The sequence below is a fragment of the Orbicella franksi genome, chromosome 3 (assembly GCF_964199315.1).
Source record: "Orbicella franksi chromosome 3, jaOrbFran1.1, whole genome shotgun sequence".
NCBI lineage: Eukaryota > Metazoa > Cnidaria > Anthozoa > Scleractinia > Merulinidae > Orbicella > Orbicella franksi.
This window is the reverse complement of record NC_138147.1, coordinates 1,769,423-1,786,973: the sequence shown is the minus strand read 5'-3', so window position 1 is coordinate 1,786,973 and position 17,551 is coordinate 1,769,423. Positions and strand designations below refer to the sequence as shown.

The 17,551-nt window shown below is 38.2% G+C and overlaps 1 protein-coding gene across 2 annotated transcripts; it reads left to right on the top strand.

Annotated features, from left to right (window-relative positions):
* Window positions 1-48: 48 nt before the first annotated feature.
* LOC145480593 (zinc finger CCHC-type and RNA-binding motif-containing protein 1-like) lies at window positions 49-8,532 on the top strand. Of its 2 annotated transcripts, XM_081458863.1 has the most exons (8): window positions 49-158; window positions 766-830; window positions 982-1,070; window positions 2,581-2,609; window positions 2,758-2,869; window positions 3,825-3,932; window positions 5,296-5,393; window positions 6,149-8,532. In XM_081458863.1, exons 1-8 carry the CDS (start codon window positions 64-66, stop codon window positions 6,357-6,359), a joined length of 807 nt encoding a protein of 268 aa, XP_081314989.1. In that variant the 5' UTR covers window positions 49-63; the 3' UTR covers window positions 6,360-8,532. The 2 variants fall into 2 exon arrangements, with proteins under 2 accessions (XP_081314989.1, XP_081314990.1); XM_081458864.1 differs by lacking the exon at window positions 766-830 and having other exon boundaries at window positions 94-158; window positions 6,149-8,531.
* Window positions 8,533-17,551: the final 9,019 nt, after the last annotated feature.

Here is a 17,551-nt window from a genome sequence, read left to right as displayed (position 1 = left end):
TTTACCACGAAGTTACGTTGCTTTCCCCGAGTTACTCCGACCATGTAACGAAGATTACCGACAATGGACGATGTTCATCGGTTTTCAATATGGCGGACGGCGAAGCGTATGAAGCAGATCGTCCAAGCAAATACGCGTAGCATCTGTCAAGGTTGGAGGTATTGGTTAAGCTTAGCGCTGACAAAAAACTTTTGAGATAGTGATTTACACAAACTCGATCGGACAGCATTTGCACTAATTTATATTGAAAAGTGTTTACCAATAACAGTGTTTACAAATAACAATGCCTCATGAAAGTACTAAAACTAGGAGTGCCATTCAAGTATACTGTTTAATACCTTTCATTTGAATAGTCACACACTAGGGTATTATTTACAGGCTGAAAAGTTAGGATTACCTCGTATACATATTGCCTCACATGAAAGTTCTGCTCAGTAGCTTTCATATGTATGTGTATATGTACAGCCTGTCAGATATAATCAATCGATAAAAAACGATGTCGGAAATCAATCTATGCCTTAAATATCAATCGACAATCTGGTAATAAACTAAACTGTCTACGATCTGATTAGTTTAACTTGTAAAAGGAAAATGAAAATCATCGTTCAATAATCTATATCATTCGATGGATCAATCATGATCCATTTCTTATTTTCTATCAGCAATTGATAGCAATGTATCACACAAATTAGATATCAGTCCAAGATTGCAATTGATATATTTTGGTACTGATTGTTATTGATTGCCACTTTGTTGATTGACCAGACCTGGGAATTGCACACACCACCATTTAAGACAAAGGTCTTGGGAGTCACTTCACCATTCCTCCAGTAAGTGGTAGTTGTGATCACTTCCCCCATGGTACCCACCATAAATACAAGTTATGTTGATTTTTGTCTAACCAATCACACAACACCTCTGAAATGGCATTGTTTTAGGGAAAGTACAATATAATTACCTATTAAGCATCCTTTTTTCCAGTAAGCATGAGTGGAGGATTAGCACCAAGCAAGTCTACAGTATATGTGGGAAATTTACCTTATTCTCTCACAAATAATGATTTACACAAGGTAATTTATGGAGATAGAATGCCTGTGCCAAAGGTCACTCAAATGATGACTGTGAAAGAAACATCACAGATGTAGTTTGAATATTGTAATTTATTATATAAACACCAATGGAATACCAGGTGAGCTTTTGCACAAAAACACGATATCTTCACAAGTGAAAATACAGTGGCATGTTGTCTTCACAAGTGAAAAGATCAACTGTAGCAAAAAGTTAAGAAAAGGAGAAAAAAGAAAGACAAAAAAGTAGATTAAAAAAAAAAACAAAAAGGACATAGGTCACTTTTTCAAAATTTTGATTAAAACACAATGCTAGTGGAAAGAAAGGCATGCTTTCATGTTGCAAATGCCTTTTTGAGTAGATTGGAGCTAATTTAGCTCATATCCAGACTGAAAATGCCAAAAAAGTGTCAAAGAAGCACTTTTCTTAGAAACCTCCAGGTGTCAATGGGCTAAATATAAGCTAAATGAAATTTACTCAGACATGTATTTTTGAACCTGTCAATTTTTTGAACCAATTTATAGTTCCTTGGTGACTCAAAAAATCAGAGCTGTATATTTAAGGTGCCATATGCCCCCCCCTTCCTGGGGGGGACTCCCATATAAAAGGGTCAGTGATGCTCATCATAAAATCTGAATTGAATTCCTAAAGGATACCAATCTGAGCATGGATCGAGCTTTATTTGACCCCTTGAAGACGCTAAAAGATACCTCTTAAAACGGATTAGGCTTGGTTACCAGCCACTGTCCAGGAAAGGGGCCAGCGCTAGTAGACTGCACTCGAGAGACCATTGGAAATCGAGCCTAAAAATGGGAAATAAGTCAGAGTGTTGTATAATTATTATTTCTTCGATTGCACCCTAAAAGATACTTTGACAGCCCAAAATAGTAGTGTTTAATCATAAACTCCCTAAGTGAGACCAGAATCCTTGATTTATACCCCTAAGTGAGACAACAAGCATCCCCAACCTTTTCATATAGGATTTCCCCCCCCCCCCACCCTGTGTACGTCTTGAATAATAAAAGGATAAAATTAGTGCTTTTAGTTGAACCATCAACTGATTGCAAATTTGATAATCAAATAGGACAAGTACTGTATATGCTAGCTTAGTATTTTTTCTTTAAGTTACTATTGCTCTTAATTAAACAATGCTCTGTCTATGACTGGTACTGTTACTACTGATATTTATTTATTATTATTATTATTATTATTATTATTTATATCTATATATTTTTCTTCTCTTTCTACCTCTTCTTTTCTTTATTTTTCCTACAACCGATTTAAAGCGTAATTATTCTTGTAACTACCCAGCTCATTTAGTTTTTACTGTTGTGAGTGTTTTTTTTTGCTTATCAAGTTTAATGTGTTCTTTTGCTGAATGATATTCTATGTATTATGCAAAATAAAATGGTTGTTGTTGTTGTTGTTGTTGTTGTTGTTGTTGAACTTAGCAGTTTGCCATAGAGATTTTAGATTACTGTAACTTTTGTGCATATTTTATCTTATTAACAGATATTTGAGAAGTATGGAAAAGTTGTGAAGTAAGTTTAATGTCCATATTTAAAAAAAGTGCTTCTGAATGATTATTATCTCAGTTCTCATCACCTTTTTGCTCAATAGAGTTGGTATTTTATAAGGCAAAATGAGCTGTTTACCACTTCAGTTAAATTATCATTTTTCTCTTATAAGGGTGACAATTCTTAGAGACAAGGAGACTAGAGAGAGTAAAGGAGTGGCATTTGTGTTGTTCTTAGATCGGCAGATGGCACAGAAAGCAGTTGCAGCAGTCAACAAGAAACAGGTATTTACTGGGTCAGACAAATATTTTGGGTGGTAGGAGGTTGGTGGGAGTTGGTGTTACACTTTGGTTATTTGGGAGGCAGTGTGGCTAATTTTTAGTGCACAGGACTCAAGCAGCCTGGTGGTACAGTTGTGTTCTTGGGATGGTCGTAACCCTGGAATGGATTAGCATCCCATCCAGGGGGGAGGGGCAATACTCTTAGTTGCTCCATGCTACAGAAACTGTAGATAACTCTGGCTTGATGGGCCTCTAGGGTTGAGTACAGACTTTACCTTGAGTTGTGTTACCCATCATTTACCATTATGTAGACTGCAGTATTACCAGTGAGCCTTGCTAGTTGGTTTAGTTGAAAGTCTTGTAATCAAAACTTGGTTTGGGAGAATAAGTACAGTAAATGTTAAATGTTTCTCAGATGGAATTCGTACTCTTGGAACTGAGTGTCTGAGTGAATATTAACAGCCTAATTGGACTTTTTTTAACATAGATGTAAGTGCATGTGTACTGCAAAGCTTCTTGTTTTAAACCCTTGTTTGGGCTTTCCCTTTGCTCCATTAGGAAAATAAATAAAAGCGAAAAAATATGCCTGACCACTGGTTAAGTGTAATCAGATAAAAGTGCCTTTGGCGAAGTGACTGCAGAGTCAAAATATCGCAGTTTTCTATTTATTTTCCACCTTGACTTACAATTAATGTCAGGGGCCCAACCTCTTTAATTCTCACACACTGAATGTTATTGCTTTGTTTGCCCTGTACAAGAATGCAACACATTTTATGAATGACACAATCTTCTATTTTTGTGGCTTGAGGACTGTTTTTGTGTTTCAAAACACACCCAGTCTGTCTGACTTCATTCCTGTACTGCTCCAGAAGGTTCCACTTGTTTTCTTTTTATCGAAGTCTCTACTAATTTATGATATTGCCTTAAAGTTTGTAAGTAAGCACTCCTCTCTTTTCAGATGTTTGGCCGTACTATAAAATGTACCATCGCAAATGACAATGGCCGCGCCACGGAGTTCATCAGGAGAAAAAACTATCCGGATAAATCACATTGTTACGAATGTGGGGTAAGACTCGGCAGCAAAGGTTTTTACAACGATATATTAGGACACGTTAGAGACAGTGTTCAGTATAAAAATAATTTCTATTTACAAAGCTAAAAAAGTTAAAAGTATAAAAAACCGAACGTTTCCGACACTAGATCATCTTCTGGGGGTAAGTAAAGACCGTCCGTCATAGTGTCGAAAACGTTCGGTTTTTTACTTTTAACTTTATGGACAGTATTCAGTATCTTTAGAATCTTTAGTTAATGCCTAATGGGTTAAGACAAGTTGAGACAATGTCCAGTATCTTTGAAAATCTTTAATTTACGTCTAATGGCAATATACTAGGGGATTAAAGGTTACGCTTTTAAATATCAGCTTATTGTGAATATTAACGACAAATTCCAGCTTCTGTCGATTTTATGTTTTGACCAGAAAGCAAGAACATGGAATTTCGAATGCTTTTCTGTTGGCCGCTGTCAAACCATAGTAAAACGCGTATGTATAAATTCTGTCCAGTATCCCGTTGATCATAGAACTAGCACAACCGGGTACTGTGTATAGTTGTATACATTCATTAAGTCGATACATGTAAGACATTTAAAGCTCTAGAGATATTAGCGTTTAAAAATTGGCGACGGCGAAGCTTTCCATGTTTTTCAATTACCAAACAGCAATATTTTTGCGCTAATTAATACATTTTGAACGATTTTTAGCCGCCATAGTTATGCCTGACGTATAACGACTTATTTAGACAAACTGCTGTTAGTCCTTGTAAGCCAGGAAATGATAGCCCTCGATACGTCCTAACGTTAACCTACGCAATCAAGATCTTGAACCCACGACCTGAGCCACGATCATTAAACAGATTTTACTGTTGCTCTTTCCATACATTTACCAGCTGAGCTACAAGATAAACCTTAAACGGGATTGCTGTCAGACCAAGTGGAAACAGGCGCGATTAAATACTATATTTGACGGCGGTGAATATAGACTAGTTTTATCAATGATGGGAGCGATTAACAGACATAGCGCCATTGAATACATGTCGGTCTTAGCCTTGTAGACATTGAGCCCAGAATTATGCATAGTGAATGTGAGACGAATATTATTTAGAAATCGATACTGATTAGCGGAATTCTGATCGCTGTCCAGGTTAGAAATTTTAAAATACACCCAGTCAAATAGAGGCCAGCACCTAAGTCTCGTACCTGCGTCTGGCTAGCTTTCCATCTTCATGGAACAAACTGGACCAATATAAGCTCAGGCGGTGTGTAGCCACTTAGACGCTTATTGCAGACTTCACGTACAAATGGAATTTGTTTTTATTTGTCCACCAACAGGACATCTTGACTGATTTTTTTTTTTTCCTCACTTTTTTGTTCAGGAATATGGCCACTTGAGTTATCAGTGCCCAAAGAATATGCTTGGAGAGAGAGAACCTCCTCCAAAGAAACAGAGGAAGAGGAAGAAACAAGACGAACGGTACATTTTGGTTTTGTTTGTTTTTGTTTTTGTTTTTGTTTTTGTTTTTGTTTTTGTCTTTGTCTTTGTCTTTGTCTTTGTCTTTGTTTTTGTTTTTGTCTTTGTCTTTGTCTTTGTCTTTGTTTTTGTTTTTGTTTTTTTTTTGTCTTTGTCTTTGTTTTTGTTTTTGTTTTTTGTTTTGTTTTGTTTTGTTTTGTTTTGTTTTTGTTTTTGTCTTTTTTTTCTTGAGTTTTTTTTCCTTTCTCTCATTATTATCGAAGCCAGTAATATCGACACCTTGATTCCCGAAACTACTTTTTAATTTGCCTTCAGTTTTCCCTACGTTTCGTTTGTATATACTGAAAGGAGCTCAGTCACAATATTTTTGAGTTATTTTGGCCAGGTACAAACTACTTTTAAATTGAAGGAAACCTGAAAATTGTAGTTTACTAAGATAGCAAAACACCAAAGAAATAATAATAAACCATAGAGGAACAAGGATGGTTGACAATGGAGAAGACTGACTCAGATGACAAACGACGAACTTGAAAAATTCAGGCTAAACGTTTCAAGATGCGCAAACCGTGCCCCTCAAAGTCTCTGATTGTATTGAAATTTTGAAAACGTGAATGCCCGCACACTCGCACTTTCTGAACTTTTCTCGGGTTGTGCATGTCTTCATGTCACCCACACAATGGTCTTTGTTACGTAAAGAAAGGAAATTCACTGACTTTGTTAGGTTTGGTATTCAAAGTTGAAATGTCGTTTTGTTGCAGATATGACGGAGACGAACAAGATGAAGACGAAGAAGAAGATGGCGGTGAAGATCCGTACGAGTTCAGCCTGAGTGCTGTCATCGATGAATGCGCTCAAATGGCTTCCAAAGACGATCCAACCAATCCTGGTACGTCCTCAAGTGGAGGCAGCCAATCAAAAAAAAAAATTATACAGAGTTCGTATTTTAGTGACGAAGAGGACGAAGATTAGAAACGGGCGCTTGCCCCAACTCCTTACCGACCACGACTTAGGAGAGAAAATGTGTGCGATCTGGGTACCATAATACCATTCGCCTACCTGTTGGTGTACTTCAGTGTCTTAAATGTGAACTGCCTTGTTTCATTGACGCGAAATAAAGTTGTCCCTTCCATCAGAGGAAGATCAAATATAACGAAGGAAGGACAGCTAGTAATGTCTTGTGGGAAGCACGGACGCAATGTTTCAGCCGATTTAGAACAGGCCGTAGACCCAGGTTTTCAAAACATGATCCTTCCGACATGATTCTCCCGTAATTAGCTCTACGTTTTACTTTTCACTTTTCAAAATCAAATCCTCGGATGGGCGAATTGCGTTTTGAAAAAACTGGTCAACACACTGAACTGAAATAGTTTAAAACTAAGAACTTTAAAATATGTATTTCATCTACCACAAGAGGTACATCATGCTCACAAGGATTCAATGAAGTTTTCCGTGACCCATTACATGAAGTAGAAGAGCAACACTGTTAATCGATGTTTATTTGTGAGAAAGCATGAAAGTCAGAAAATTAAATACAGGAGGGCATTTCAATGTTGTTAATGACCAAGATCTCAATTGCTCACAAAGAGAAGAAATCAAATAAATTTCTCAAAAAATTTTTTTTTCATAATGAAGTTATTTTATCATGTTTGCATCTACTTTACAATACTTTTGCTGTTACTTTACACTAAAACAGTACAATAAAGGCTACATACACTACTTAGACCTATTAACACTACTTTCAGTACAAGACAGCTTCTTTACCCTACATACTATAAAGAATCGATTTTGCACAATTTTTAACGGAACATTACGTACGTAACAGCAATACAGGTATTTTCTAAATTGCATATCCTTAATTTATCTATTGTAGCAATTAATCTAGAGATTGTTTTAAGTACGAATCGACATGTAGAGAGCCCGGAACCCAAACTGTAAAAAATAAACGCTTCTTTCCCTGGAGACAAATAAAAACAATTTCTCGTGGAGACTTGACTTTTATGTGTGTTCACAATGTGATTTAGAAGAAAAGAGTAGTAAGGTAAGACGTTCATAGATATTTCTCTTAATAGCCATGAACAGAAGAGAGGCCCTTCATACTGGAAATTAAATTCAAGTTTAATTGAGGATATGTGGCGATGAGAACTGTTTTTGTGAGTTATTGGAAGATAAAAAAATAGCGCGAGGAAATTCAACCTCGTTCTCAAGGCCTTTTCCTTAAAGAAAAGCACAAATTTTCTCCAAAACTTTCATTTTCTCCATAATTCTGTCCAATTGACCATTCTTAGCCTCTGACGAGCAAAATTTGCCTCGATGAAAGAATTCATACATTTTTGGTTAATAGGGAAAGACCATGGGAACGAGGCTGGAGGAAATTGAACAGTACGCAGAGATGCGAAGAAACCAAGGAGTGCGACAGAAGGTTTTCAAGGGAGATGGGAGTATTTGAAAAATCTAGAAGTCAGGCTCACCGCCCCAAATGTGCTGGGAACGCGCCCAAAACATTATAACGATCGACTCGACGATGACTCGAAGTGCCTTCGTGGGAGACGGAAGAAAGTTCGAGGTCAGCTTGGGTGACCCTGCCAAACGCGTTGAGATCGGGCGTAAATTTGGCGCACTTGATGGCGGAAGTGAAAAAAATACGGTTTCAAAAGATTTAAGGCTATCAGATATGACAGGGTTTTTATGAGAGTGAGGGTAGTGGATTAGGGGCGAAGGTGGGGTGGGATTATTAAATTACAAAATAAAACTTGACGGTACATTTTTAATGACAGGAAATAAAAGTGGTTCACTGGAAAATGCCAATAATTTACATGTTAATTATAGACTTCACTGCACTTCTAAGATTTGGATTCCGGACAAGATAAAACACGGGATTAATAGATGACGTTAGAAATGGTATGGTTAGAGACCAAGGTAGTGCAATAGCGTGCACTCGAGGATATCGAAGCTCAAAAAACTTCATTGAAATGGCTGGCATCAGGGAAGCAGGAAGGATAATGGCAACAACACACATATTGACGGCAACGTGCTTCTCTCGCCGCATTACCGCTGACATTTGATGTGCAGCCACAGCATCGCCCAGCTGATTGTTGTGATGGCGAATGGCGAACAGCATTCTGATGTGATTGACAATTGGAATCACAAGAAACGACACGCCACAAATAATTACAGCAACGTACCCAGCTATTGGTGGCAAAATAAAATGTATGGAGATGATAAGCAGGAGCCAAATAGCACTGGCGATAAGGACAGTTCTCAACGCATCTGTGGAAAAAAAATGTTTTCATGTTGGTCACGTTGCAGCTAAATGAAAGTGTTTTTTATGAATATTTTGAGGAGAGTGAAACAGTTCATGTGTAAAGCGGGCGCGTGTATTCTCTCAAATACTTGGGAATGGCAAGATAATCGCATATCCAAAGCTTGCTTTTGGGCCCATGTATAGCTAAAAATCCTCGATAATTCACAATAATGGCAAGTCGCAAGAAAAGAGATAACCCACTGGGCGGTAATATGGAATATGAATAACGAAACACCAAAGGAAAGATGCCTTCCAGAGCAAACTTGAGGCAAAGGAGACTGAAATAAATTTTAGTGCGGAAAGCTGAAGCTTACGAAGTGAGCATCCTCTCATTTTGACCGCATCCTTCCCCTCCACCCTTTTTTTTTTTTTTTTCTTTTTTTTTATTGTTTGCTTGTCTTTCTTTCTTGCTTTCGCTCCAGTGTTATATCCTGCCCACCGGATGGAAAATAACCTTTCATTCTTATTGGAACGCTTACAACGTAGTCTGCGATTGCTGTGTGATATAACTCAAGACCTTTCCTGTGGTTTCAACAGATGTAACAAATAAACTTCAAAATTTATAATCACGACAGATGGAATTGGAATTGGTAAGGTGTGGTAGTTCTGTGATTGTAGCAGTGTTTTCAGATCTCCCTTCTTATTTCTGATGATCTCCAGTTTGCCAGTAATTATTGTTTATAAAAGAAAAAAGGTTCTCTGTTATAAACAGTGAGTTTCCAGTTCTCGACACATATCCATGCCACGTCTTCGATCGTCTCGTAATCAGTTTGAGTATTTTGGGTACAAAAAATGCGCGCAGAAAAAGTCCGCAAACAAACATGAAATCGAGTGCATATATTTTCTTTTGTTAACTCGTGAAATAATATTTCATTTTTAATGTATATTTCTTGGCATCTTTGCTTTGCTGCCGCGGTCAATCTACTTAGATTGCTAGCCATGATCTTGACGACCTCGCGACCTGAACGAATCTATCTGACTGAACTTGGCAATTTGTAAAGCATTCTTTTAGATGCCTCCCTACTGTTAATGTATTGGCCAACTGATTTTAGCTGGAAAACCTATCATATTGGAGAAAACTTAACTGAACATCGTTATCATAAGTAAAGATAAATCTCACAATTATGGGCACAACATGCACATCTAGAAACTCACCTCGTTTTGTCGCATTTGTGCGATATATCAAAGGTTTTGACAAAGCATGATGGCGATCAAAACTGATGATCATAAAAATGGTAAATGACAGCCCGGTTGTAAACAGATTCAAAGTGTAATACACGTCAAATATCAAGACTTGGTGTGAACACGACTGCTGAGCTCTTTGAAGGAAAAACCGCCACACGACAAACATGGGCTGAGCAGTGATTCCTGTGAGGCAATCTGCGGAGGCCAGGCTGCACAGTAGAATGTTACTTGGCCTCTGTAACGAGGGGTTCTTAGCGACAGCGACAATAATGGCCAGATTACTAAGGAATGCAAAAGTGGCGGAGGGTCCATTGACAACAGCAAGAATAGCGTCGTTGATGTAGCCGACCGTGTCGTTCCTTGCAATACCAATCCAACCAGGCAACCCACAAATTGAGCCATTTTCATTTGCAGTCATTTTGTCAGTGTAGGAATTGGAGATGATTTATTTACCTGGAAATTTGAACTTTTTATCAAATTAGAGCTCCAGAGTTGTCATCTATCACGCATAGACATCAAGAGCGAACTATCTTATTACTTTGAAAAGCGTTTATCTATTAGTCGAATCTGTTATATCTACAGAACCTCGTGCTTCATGTCTCAGTGTTAAAATCGGCTATTACTGACTTCTTTTGAATAGTACTTTTGATAACCTCTGACACGAAATACGACTTGCATAGTAGTTGGTTTAAATAGCTGTTTAAAATCGTTTTTATCTCAAAACCTTGATCAAGAAAACAACTATAACGCTAATGATTGGATAAGGTTTGTATCGTACGCCTCTTACCAATTGCAAGTGTTGGGGCTATACTCCTTTCAAAATAAAAAGGATTAAACGCTATATCACAACACTTTGTCACTAAAAGAAATTACCGAGGTTCTACATAGAAAACTTTCTTTGTGTATTCTGTAACTTAAAACACGTCATGCTCAAAGACATTAAAAACGCTAAACATACCAAAGATAAGGACACAGGGAGATCCCGAGTGAATAAAGATATGTGCTCAATCCTTACAAAAACAACATAGGCGTGCATTCTGATTCGATTTTTCTTTTATTTATTTTAATTTAAACCATCGAAATCTTCATTTCTTAAGTGTATTTGCCGGCCGCCGCTCTCTCCGATTGAAGAACCAGCCGGCTGGTTTATCAGAACATTTGCATTCAATGCATTTTTCTCTGAAATGAATAATTAAACTGTCTGAGCTTTAGTCATGCAAAGTACGGCAATAACACAGCAGTAAATCACTGATCAACGGTAGAAATGAGTTAATTCACAGAGGCATTTACTATCTTTATTAGAACTCCTCCACCTTCTAAGAGTCAGTGAAAGCGCTTGTAGGATTTAAGGAACCTCTCAACGTTATCGGTTTTTTTAGTACACACTTTTATTTACGTTTCTTCGCACGACATTAATGACATCTTCATTATCGCAACATTTTAAGTAGAAAATATGTACGTATTGAAGAAATCAAAGAATTCCCGGCATACGGAAGCTCTTTCATCTATTGTTACACGTACTTTCCAGATTTCTGCAAATCTAACAATAGCATGGAGCTTTTACAGAGCAGTTCTCCGGAACACATGCCAAGAACCATCAGCCAAATGGAGATTTTAATGGAAATGTATTCGTTTCAATTTGTTGCTGCCGCAGTGAGTGAGCCTGAAGCCGAGGCAGCAGATCTAATCGCTAAAAAATTACATTATAGCGGAGCTCCGGCGGCCCGAAGGGCCGCCAAGCGGAGCCCCATACTCATATGGGAAAGAAAAGGAAACCCATGAGTTGATTTTCTCATGGTTATCATGGCTAGCGGTATTGCTCGTGGGCGCGTACGCACGACGACGACGACGACGACAACGACGGCGACGGCGGAGTTGCCCAACATGGCGGCCATACTCCAAATAATAGGTTGACAGAGACATGCAGCCTTGGTTTACCGTGTACTTCCTTGATATTGGACAACCATGTTATGATCAATTGACACCTGTCAATACAAGGTATCCGCTGACCAGTATTACGTGACCATATCGCAGGCTCAGGTTTACAGCTCCTCGAGGTCACGTGTTTTCATGAAGTTGACCGCTGACCAAGCGCTGGTTATCGATTGGATCGCGGGCTCATATTGGGTTAGCTTGTTGGAAACAGGGCAGGATTGCTCGGAAGCCAGTTTACGCTAACCCAGGATTAAAAGTTAATCGAATTATAACTTTTTCTTCTATACAAATGTGTTTGCTGTTTTGTTTTGTGTATATGGTGATTATTAAAACTCAAAACAGAAGGCCAAACAATATACAGAAACCTCACCGCAAATTTACAAAACTCAAATCAAAATTCTGCCTTTTTCTGGGTTAGCTTAATTGGGCTTTGAACAACCCGCCCAGGAGCTACGCTTTTAGGCTGGCCTAAATCTATATATTAGGGGAAATCAACCACTTTGCGTGCAAAACACAAGGAATTGTGGTCTGCGGTAAGATCATGGCCACAAGGAATTGTGGTTATGCGCGAATGGAAGAATTAAGATACGTTGTTTTCCATATGCTCTCTTCGATCGATGAAAGCAAAGATGAAAGGGCATGTACTTAAACCCGAAACAACAAAACGAAACTACCAAAACGAAGCGACCGAAACAAAACAACGCAAACGAGGAAGCGACCAAAACAAAAACGGCGGAATTCTTTCGCATTTAGGTACACATATGGGACTCTTGAAGACCATTAAAGGCCACTGTTAAGAATAAAAAAAAAATTGCTATGGGCCACTTAAAACAATAATTTGACTCTAATATGTATTTTAAGGAAGGAACATCAATGTCAGTTTGACGAAAGCAGACAGGAAAAGGAGTATTCATTTTACTAAATAACGTCCGAGTATTGCTACTAGTCCCCTGTCGGTCGTGGTGGGTGGGGAGGGGAGGGGGGAAGTCAGCTTTTTAGGGTTCAGCCAGCAGAAGTTTCTTCATGGGAGTGAGGAATGGAAAAAAACTTCAATCTGACTACAAAATTCTACGATTTTTTAACTGATTAATTTCTGTTTTTAGAGTAACCCAGAACAACAGTTATTAGAGGGTAAACAATCAAATTCTTGCTGGGGTAATCAATATATCAGTGACGAATGCTGAAGAGCAAACATTAGCAAAAACCAGATTTTACCTCCATTGATTCAAAATATCTGTACATTCTTTTCATTCCTTTAACACTCTCATCCTTTTCAACAAGATTGTATGCTCCCTGTGCTAAGGCATCCATTTTGTTTTTGTTATTTTATTTACTCCTTTACTCGATTCGGACTATTCATCATAATCTCTTGTTTTGGTCGTTTCGTTTTGGTTTTTTCGGACGTGGTTTCGCTTGTTTTGGTCGTTTCGTTTTGGTCGTTTCGTTTTGGTGGTTTCGTTTTGTTGTTTCGGGAACTAACAGGAGCATCGATCAGTCCATAATATCCAACAAAACACTCTTGTGGAGTATCACCTTATCCTAATCGAAGTCATTTGGAAAATTGCAGAAACAAAGAAGTTAGTAGGTCAAAGGCGCCCGCCGTGACTCCATAAGGAACCAAGTCAGTTTTCAAAATTTTATCGTTAGTTTACTGTAACTGCAAAGCTTTCAAAACCAGATGTGCAGAAGTAAACCAGTTGTAATCACTCGTGAAAAAGGTACAACATTGTATTGTGCTATATCATTTAAAAAATCACAGATTTACGCAACATTTTTTGGAAATCACACGCGGGGGATTCGAAGCATATACAAGTACTTTATTCCAGCCCTTCGCAAAAATTACGGCTTATCGTCTTTGTTCTATTTCTCATGTAATATTCGAATTTAGAAAACTTTGCACAATGCTATTTAATTCTTTAGAGAAGTCCTGGAAAACTCCAGGTGTACTTGTATAAGAGCGTAAGTTTCGTCCGTTCTCGAAACTTTTGGGCCTATTAGATGTGACAAGGTTTTTATGGAAGTGAGGGTAGTGCTCTTGTCCCAGAGGAGCGATTAGGGGCGAAGGTAGGTTTGGGTTATTAAATTGCAAAGTAAACCTTGAAATGTAAATTAAATTATAGACTTCACTGCACTTCTAAGATTTGGATTCCGGACAAGATAAAACACGGGATTAATAGATGACGTCAGAAGTGCTACGGTTATAGACCAAGGTAGTACAATAGCGTGCACTCGAGGATATCGAAGTTCAAAAAACTTCATTAAAAAGCCTGGCATCAGGGAAGCCGGAAGGATGATGGCGACAACACACATATTGACGGCAACTTGCTTCTCTCGCCGCATTACAGCTGACATTTGATGTTCAGCCACAGCATCACCCAGCTGATTGTTGTGATGGCGAATGGCGAACAGCATTCTGATGTGATTGACAATTGGGATCACAAGAACCAACAGGCCACAAATAATCATAACAATGTACCCAGCCAATGGTGGCAAAATAAAATGCATGGAGATGATAAGCAGGAGCCAAACAGCACTGGCGATAAGGACAGTTCTCATCGCATCTGTGGAAAAAAAAATGATGTTGCCATGTTGGTTACGTTATAGCTAAATGAAAATTATATTTTTTTTAAACTAATGTTTTGAGGAGAGTGAAACAGTACAGTTTATGTGTAGAGCGGGTGCATTATTTCCTCATATACTTGTGAATGTCAAGATAATCACTGATTCGAAGCCTGCTTTTGGGCCCATGTATAGCTAAATATCCTCGATAATTCACAATACTAATAAGTCGCAGAAGAAGAGATAACCCACTGGACGGTAATATGGAATAAGAATTACGCAACAGCAAAGGAAAGATGCCTTCCAGAGCAAACTTTATGGCAGAGGAGACTAAAATATCAGAGTCTTCAGACATATTTTTGGATTTAAGTGCAGAAGATGAAGCCTACGAGGTGAGCGTCCTCTCATTTTGACCGCATCCTTCCCCTCCACTATTTTTTTGTTTGTTTGCCTTTCTTTCTTGCCTTCGCTCCAGTGTTCTAGCTTGCCCGTAGGCTGGAAAATAACCTTTCATCGTTATTGGAGCGCTTACAACGTAGCCTGCGATTGCTGTGTGATATAACTCAAGACCTTTCCTGTGGTTTCAACAGTTGTAACAAATACTACTTCAAATTTTATAATCACGACAGGTGGAAATGGAATTGGTAAGGTGTGGTAGTTCTGTGAATGTAGTAGTGTTTTCAGACGGATCTCCTTGCTTATTTCTGATGATCTTCAGTTTGCCAGTAATCATTGTTTGTAAGAGAAAAAAAATGTTTTCTGTTACAAACAGTGAGTTTCCAGTTTTCGGCACATTTCGATGCCACGTCTTTGCTTTAAATTTTGAGTATTTGGGGTACAAAACTGAAGCCACGCAGAAAAGGTCCGCAGCTAAACATGTAATCGAGTGCATATTTTTTTCTTTTGCTAATTCGTCAAATAATATTTCACTTTTAATGTATATTTCTTGAAATCTTTGCTTTGCTTCCGCGCTCAATCTACGTAGATCGCTAACTATGATCTTGACGACCTCGCGACCTCAGCGAATCTATCTGGGTAAAGCATTCTTTTCGATCTCTCCCTACTGTTAATGTACTGGCCAACCGATTTTAGCTGGAAAACCTATCATATTGGCGAAAACTAAACCGAAGATCGCAATATATAAGGAAAGAAAAATGGTTACAATTATGGGCACAACATGTACATCTGAAAACTCACCTCGTTTTGTGGCATTTGCGCGATATATCAAAGGTTTTGACAAAGCATAATAGCGGTCAAAACTGATGATCATAAAAATGGTAAATGACAGCCCGGTTGTAAACAGATTCAAAGTGTAATACACGTCAAATATCAAGACTTGGTGTGAACACGACTGCTGAGCTCTTTGAAGGAAGAACCGCCACACGACAAACATGGGCTGAGCAGTGATTCCTGTGAGGCAATCTGCGGAGGCCAGGCTGCACAGTAGAATGTTACTTGGCCTCTGTAATGAGGAGTTCTTGGCGACAGCGACAATAATGGCCAGGTTACTAAGGAATGCAAAAGTGGCGAAGGATCCATTGACAACAGAAAGAAAAATGTCGTTGATGTACACTACTGTGTCATTCCTTATCATACCAATCCAACCAGGCAAACCACAAATTGAGCCATACTCATTTGTAATCATTTTGTCAGTGTAGGAATCGGAGATGATTTTTGTTACCTGGAATTTGAAATATTAAACAATTTATATGAGCTCGAGATTTATATAAGCTCGAGATGTTTATCGCTAGATAGTTGGGCGCCTTCGTCAACCATCACGCATAATAAAATTTAGAGAGGAAGCCACATCAGTCTACTTTTCATGCGGGTCCTTTATCCTGATCGAATTGGAATTTGGAGATGTTGGTTTTTGTGGAGAGAGGAAAACCGGAGAAAAACCCTCAGAGCAAGGACTAGAACCAAGGACAAACTCAACCCACATAGGTCACCGGGCCGGAATTCGAACCTGGCTGGTGCTAGCGCTCTCGCCACTACCCATCCCCGCCCCCTGCATAGACATCGAGAGTAAATTATCTAATTATTTTAGTGCAAATCTATTAGTCGAATCTAATATACCTACAAAACTTCGTGTGACTTGCGCCGTAGATGTTTAAAATCATTTTATCTCAAAATTTTTCTTCATTATGAAAACAACTATTACGATAATATTTGGATCAGAAAGTTTGTGTCGTACACTTCTCACCGACTTTTTTTTTTTTTTTTCTTTTTTTTTGTTGCAAGTTTTGGTGCTATACTCATTTCAAGATAAAACGGATTAAACGCTATTGCATCACTCGCCTTCGCCTCTAAAAGAAATAAACGAATTTCGACAACGAAAATTTAAGTTAGAAACAATCTCCTGATGCTTTAAGACAAGAAAAAGGCTAAACTTACCAAAGACCAGGAAACAGGAAGATCCTCAGAGAATACGTAGTTGCTCGATCGTTATAAAAAGCAACACGGGTGTGCATTCTGATCAGATTATTATACATTGTTTATATTTTAATTTAAACCGAGGAAATTTTAATTTGTTAAGTATATTTGTCGGCCGCCGCTCTCTCATTAGACCACCGGCCGGCTCCTTTTTTTTTTTTCGGCTCGTTTTCAGCAGAACATTTACTTAAGAAATGTTATGAGAACGCCTGAAATGTATTTTTTTCTGGAATGGATGATTAAACTTTCTGGGCTTTAGTCGATCATGCACAGTACCGCAATAACACAGCAGCAAATTACTGATCAACGGTAGGTATAAATTCTACTAACTTTGTGAGAACTCCGGCGCGTTCTATGAGAGTCAGTAAGCTTGTAGGGCTTGAGGAACCTCTGAACATTATTATTTTTTCATTTTTACACACTTTTGTTGACGTCTTTTCCCGGACTCTGAGCTTATTACCAGCTGTTTCTGCTCTATCTTGTGAAATTTAAATTTAAATTGATAATTGTATTTAGATCGTTATTAGCATAATTTTTATATAATATTACTTGTAGATTAAATATAGGTCCACATCAGCCTCTGGCTCCCTTTAATTTAACCTATTTCAAATAAAGTATGTGTGTATGTATGTCTTACAAGAGAAAATGTATTTAACTATCTTACTTATAAATGGAGGCGCAATTTTTACATAGAACGGAACATTAGTGCATTAAGCAAATGTGAAGAACTTGAAAATGCTCATTTATT

What these genes read in the sequence shown, in the direction of transcription:
- LOC145480593 (XM_081458863.1), top strand. Translation starts at nt 64, where the DNA reads ATGGACGATGTTCATCGGTTTTCAATATGGCGGACGGCGAAGCGTATG. An exon ending in GTCACTTCACCATTCCTCCA is followed by an intron (nt 831 to 981) that starts GTAAGTGGTAGT and finishes CCTTTTTTCCAG; the next exon opens with TAAGCATGAGTGGAGGATTA. An exon ending in CAAATAATGATTTACACAAG is followed by an intron (nt 1,071 to 2,580) that starts GTAATTTATGGA and finishes TCTTATTAACAG; the next exon opens with ATATTTGAGAAGTATGGAAA.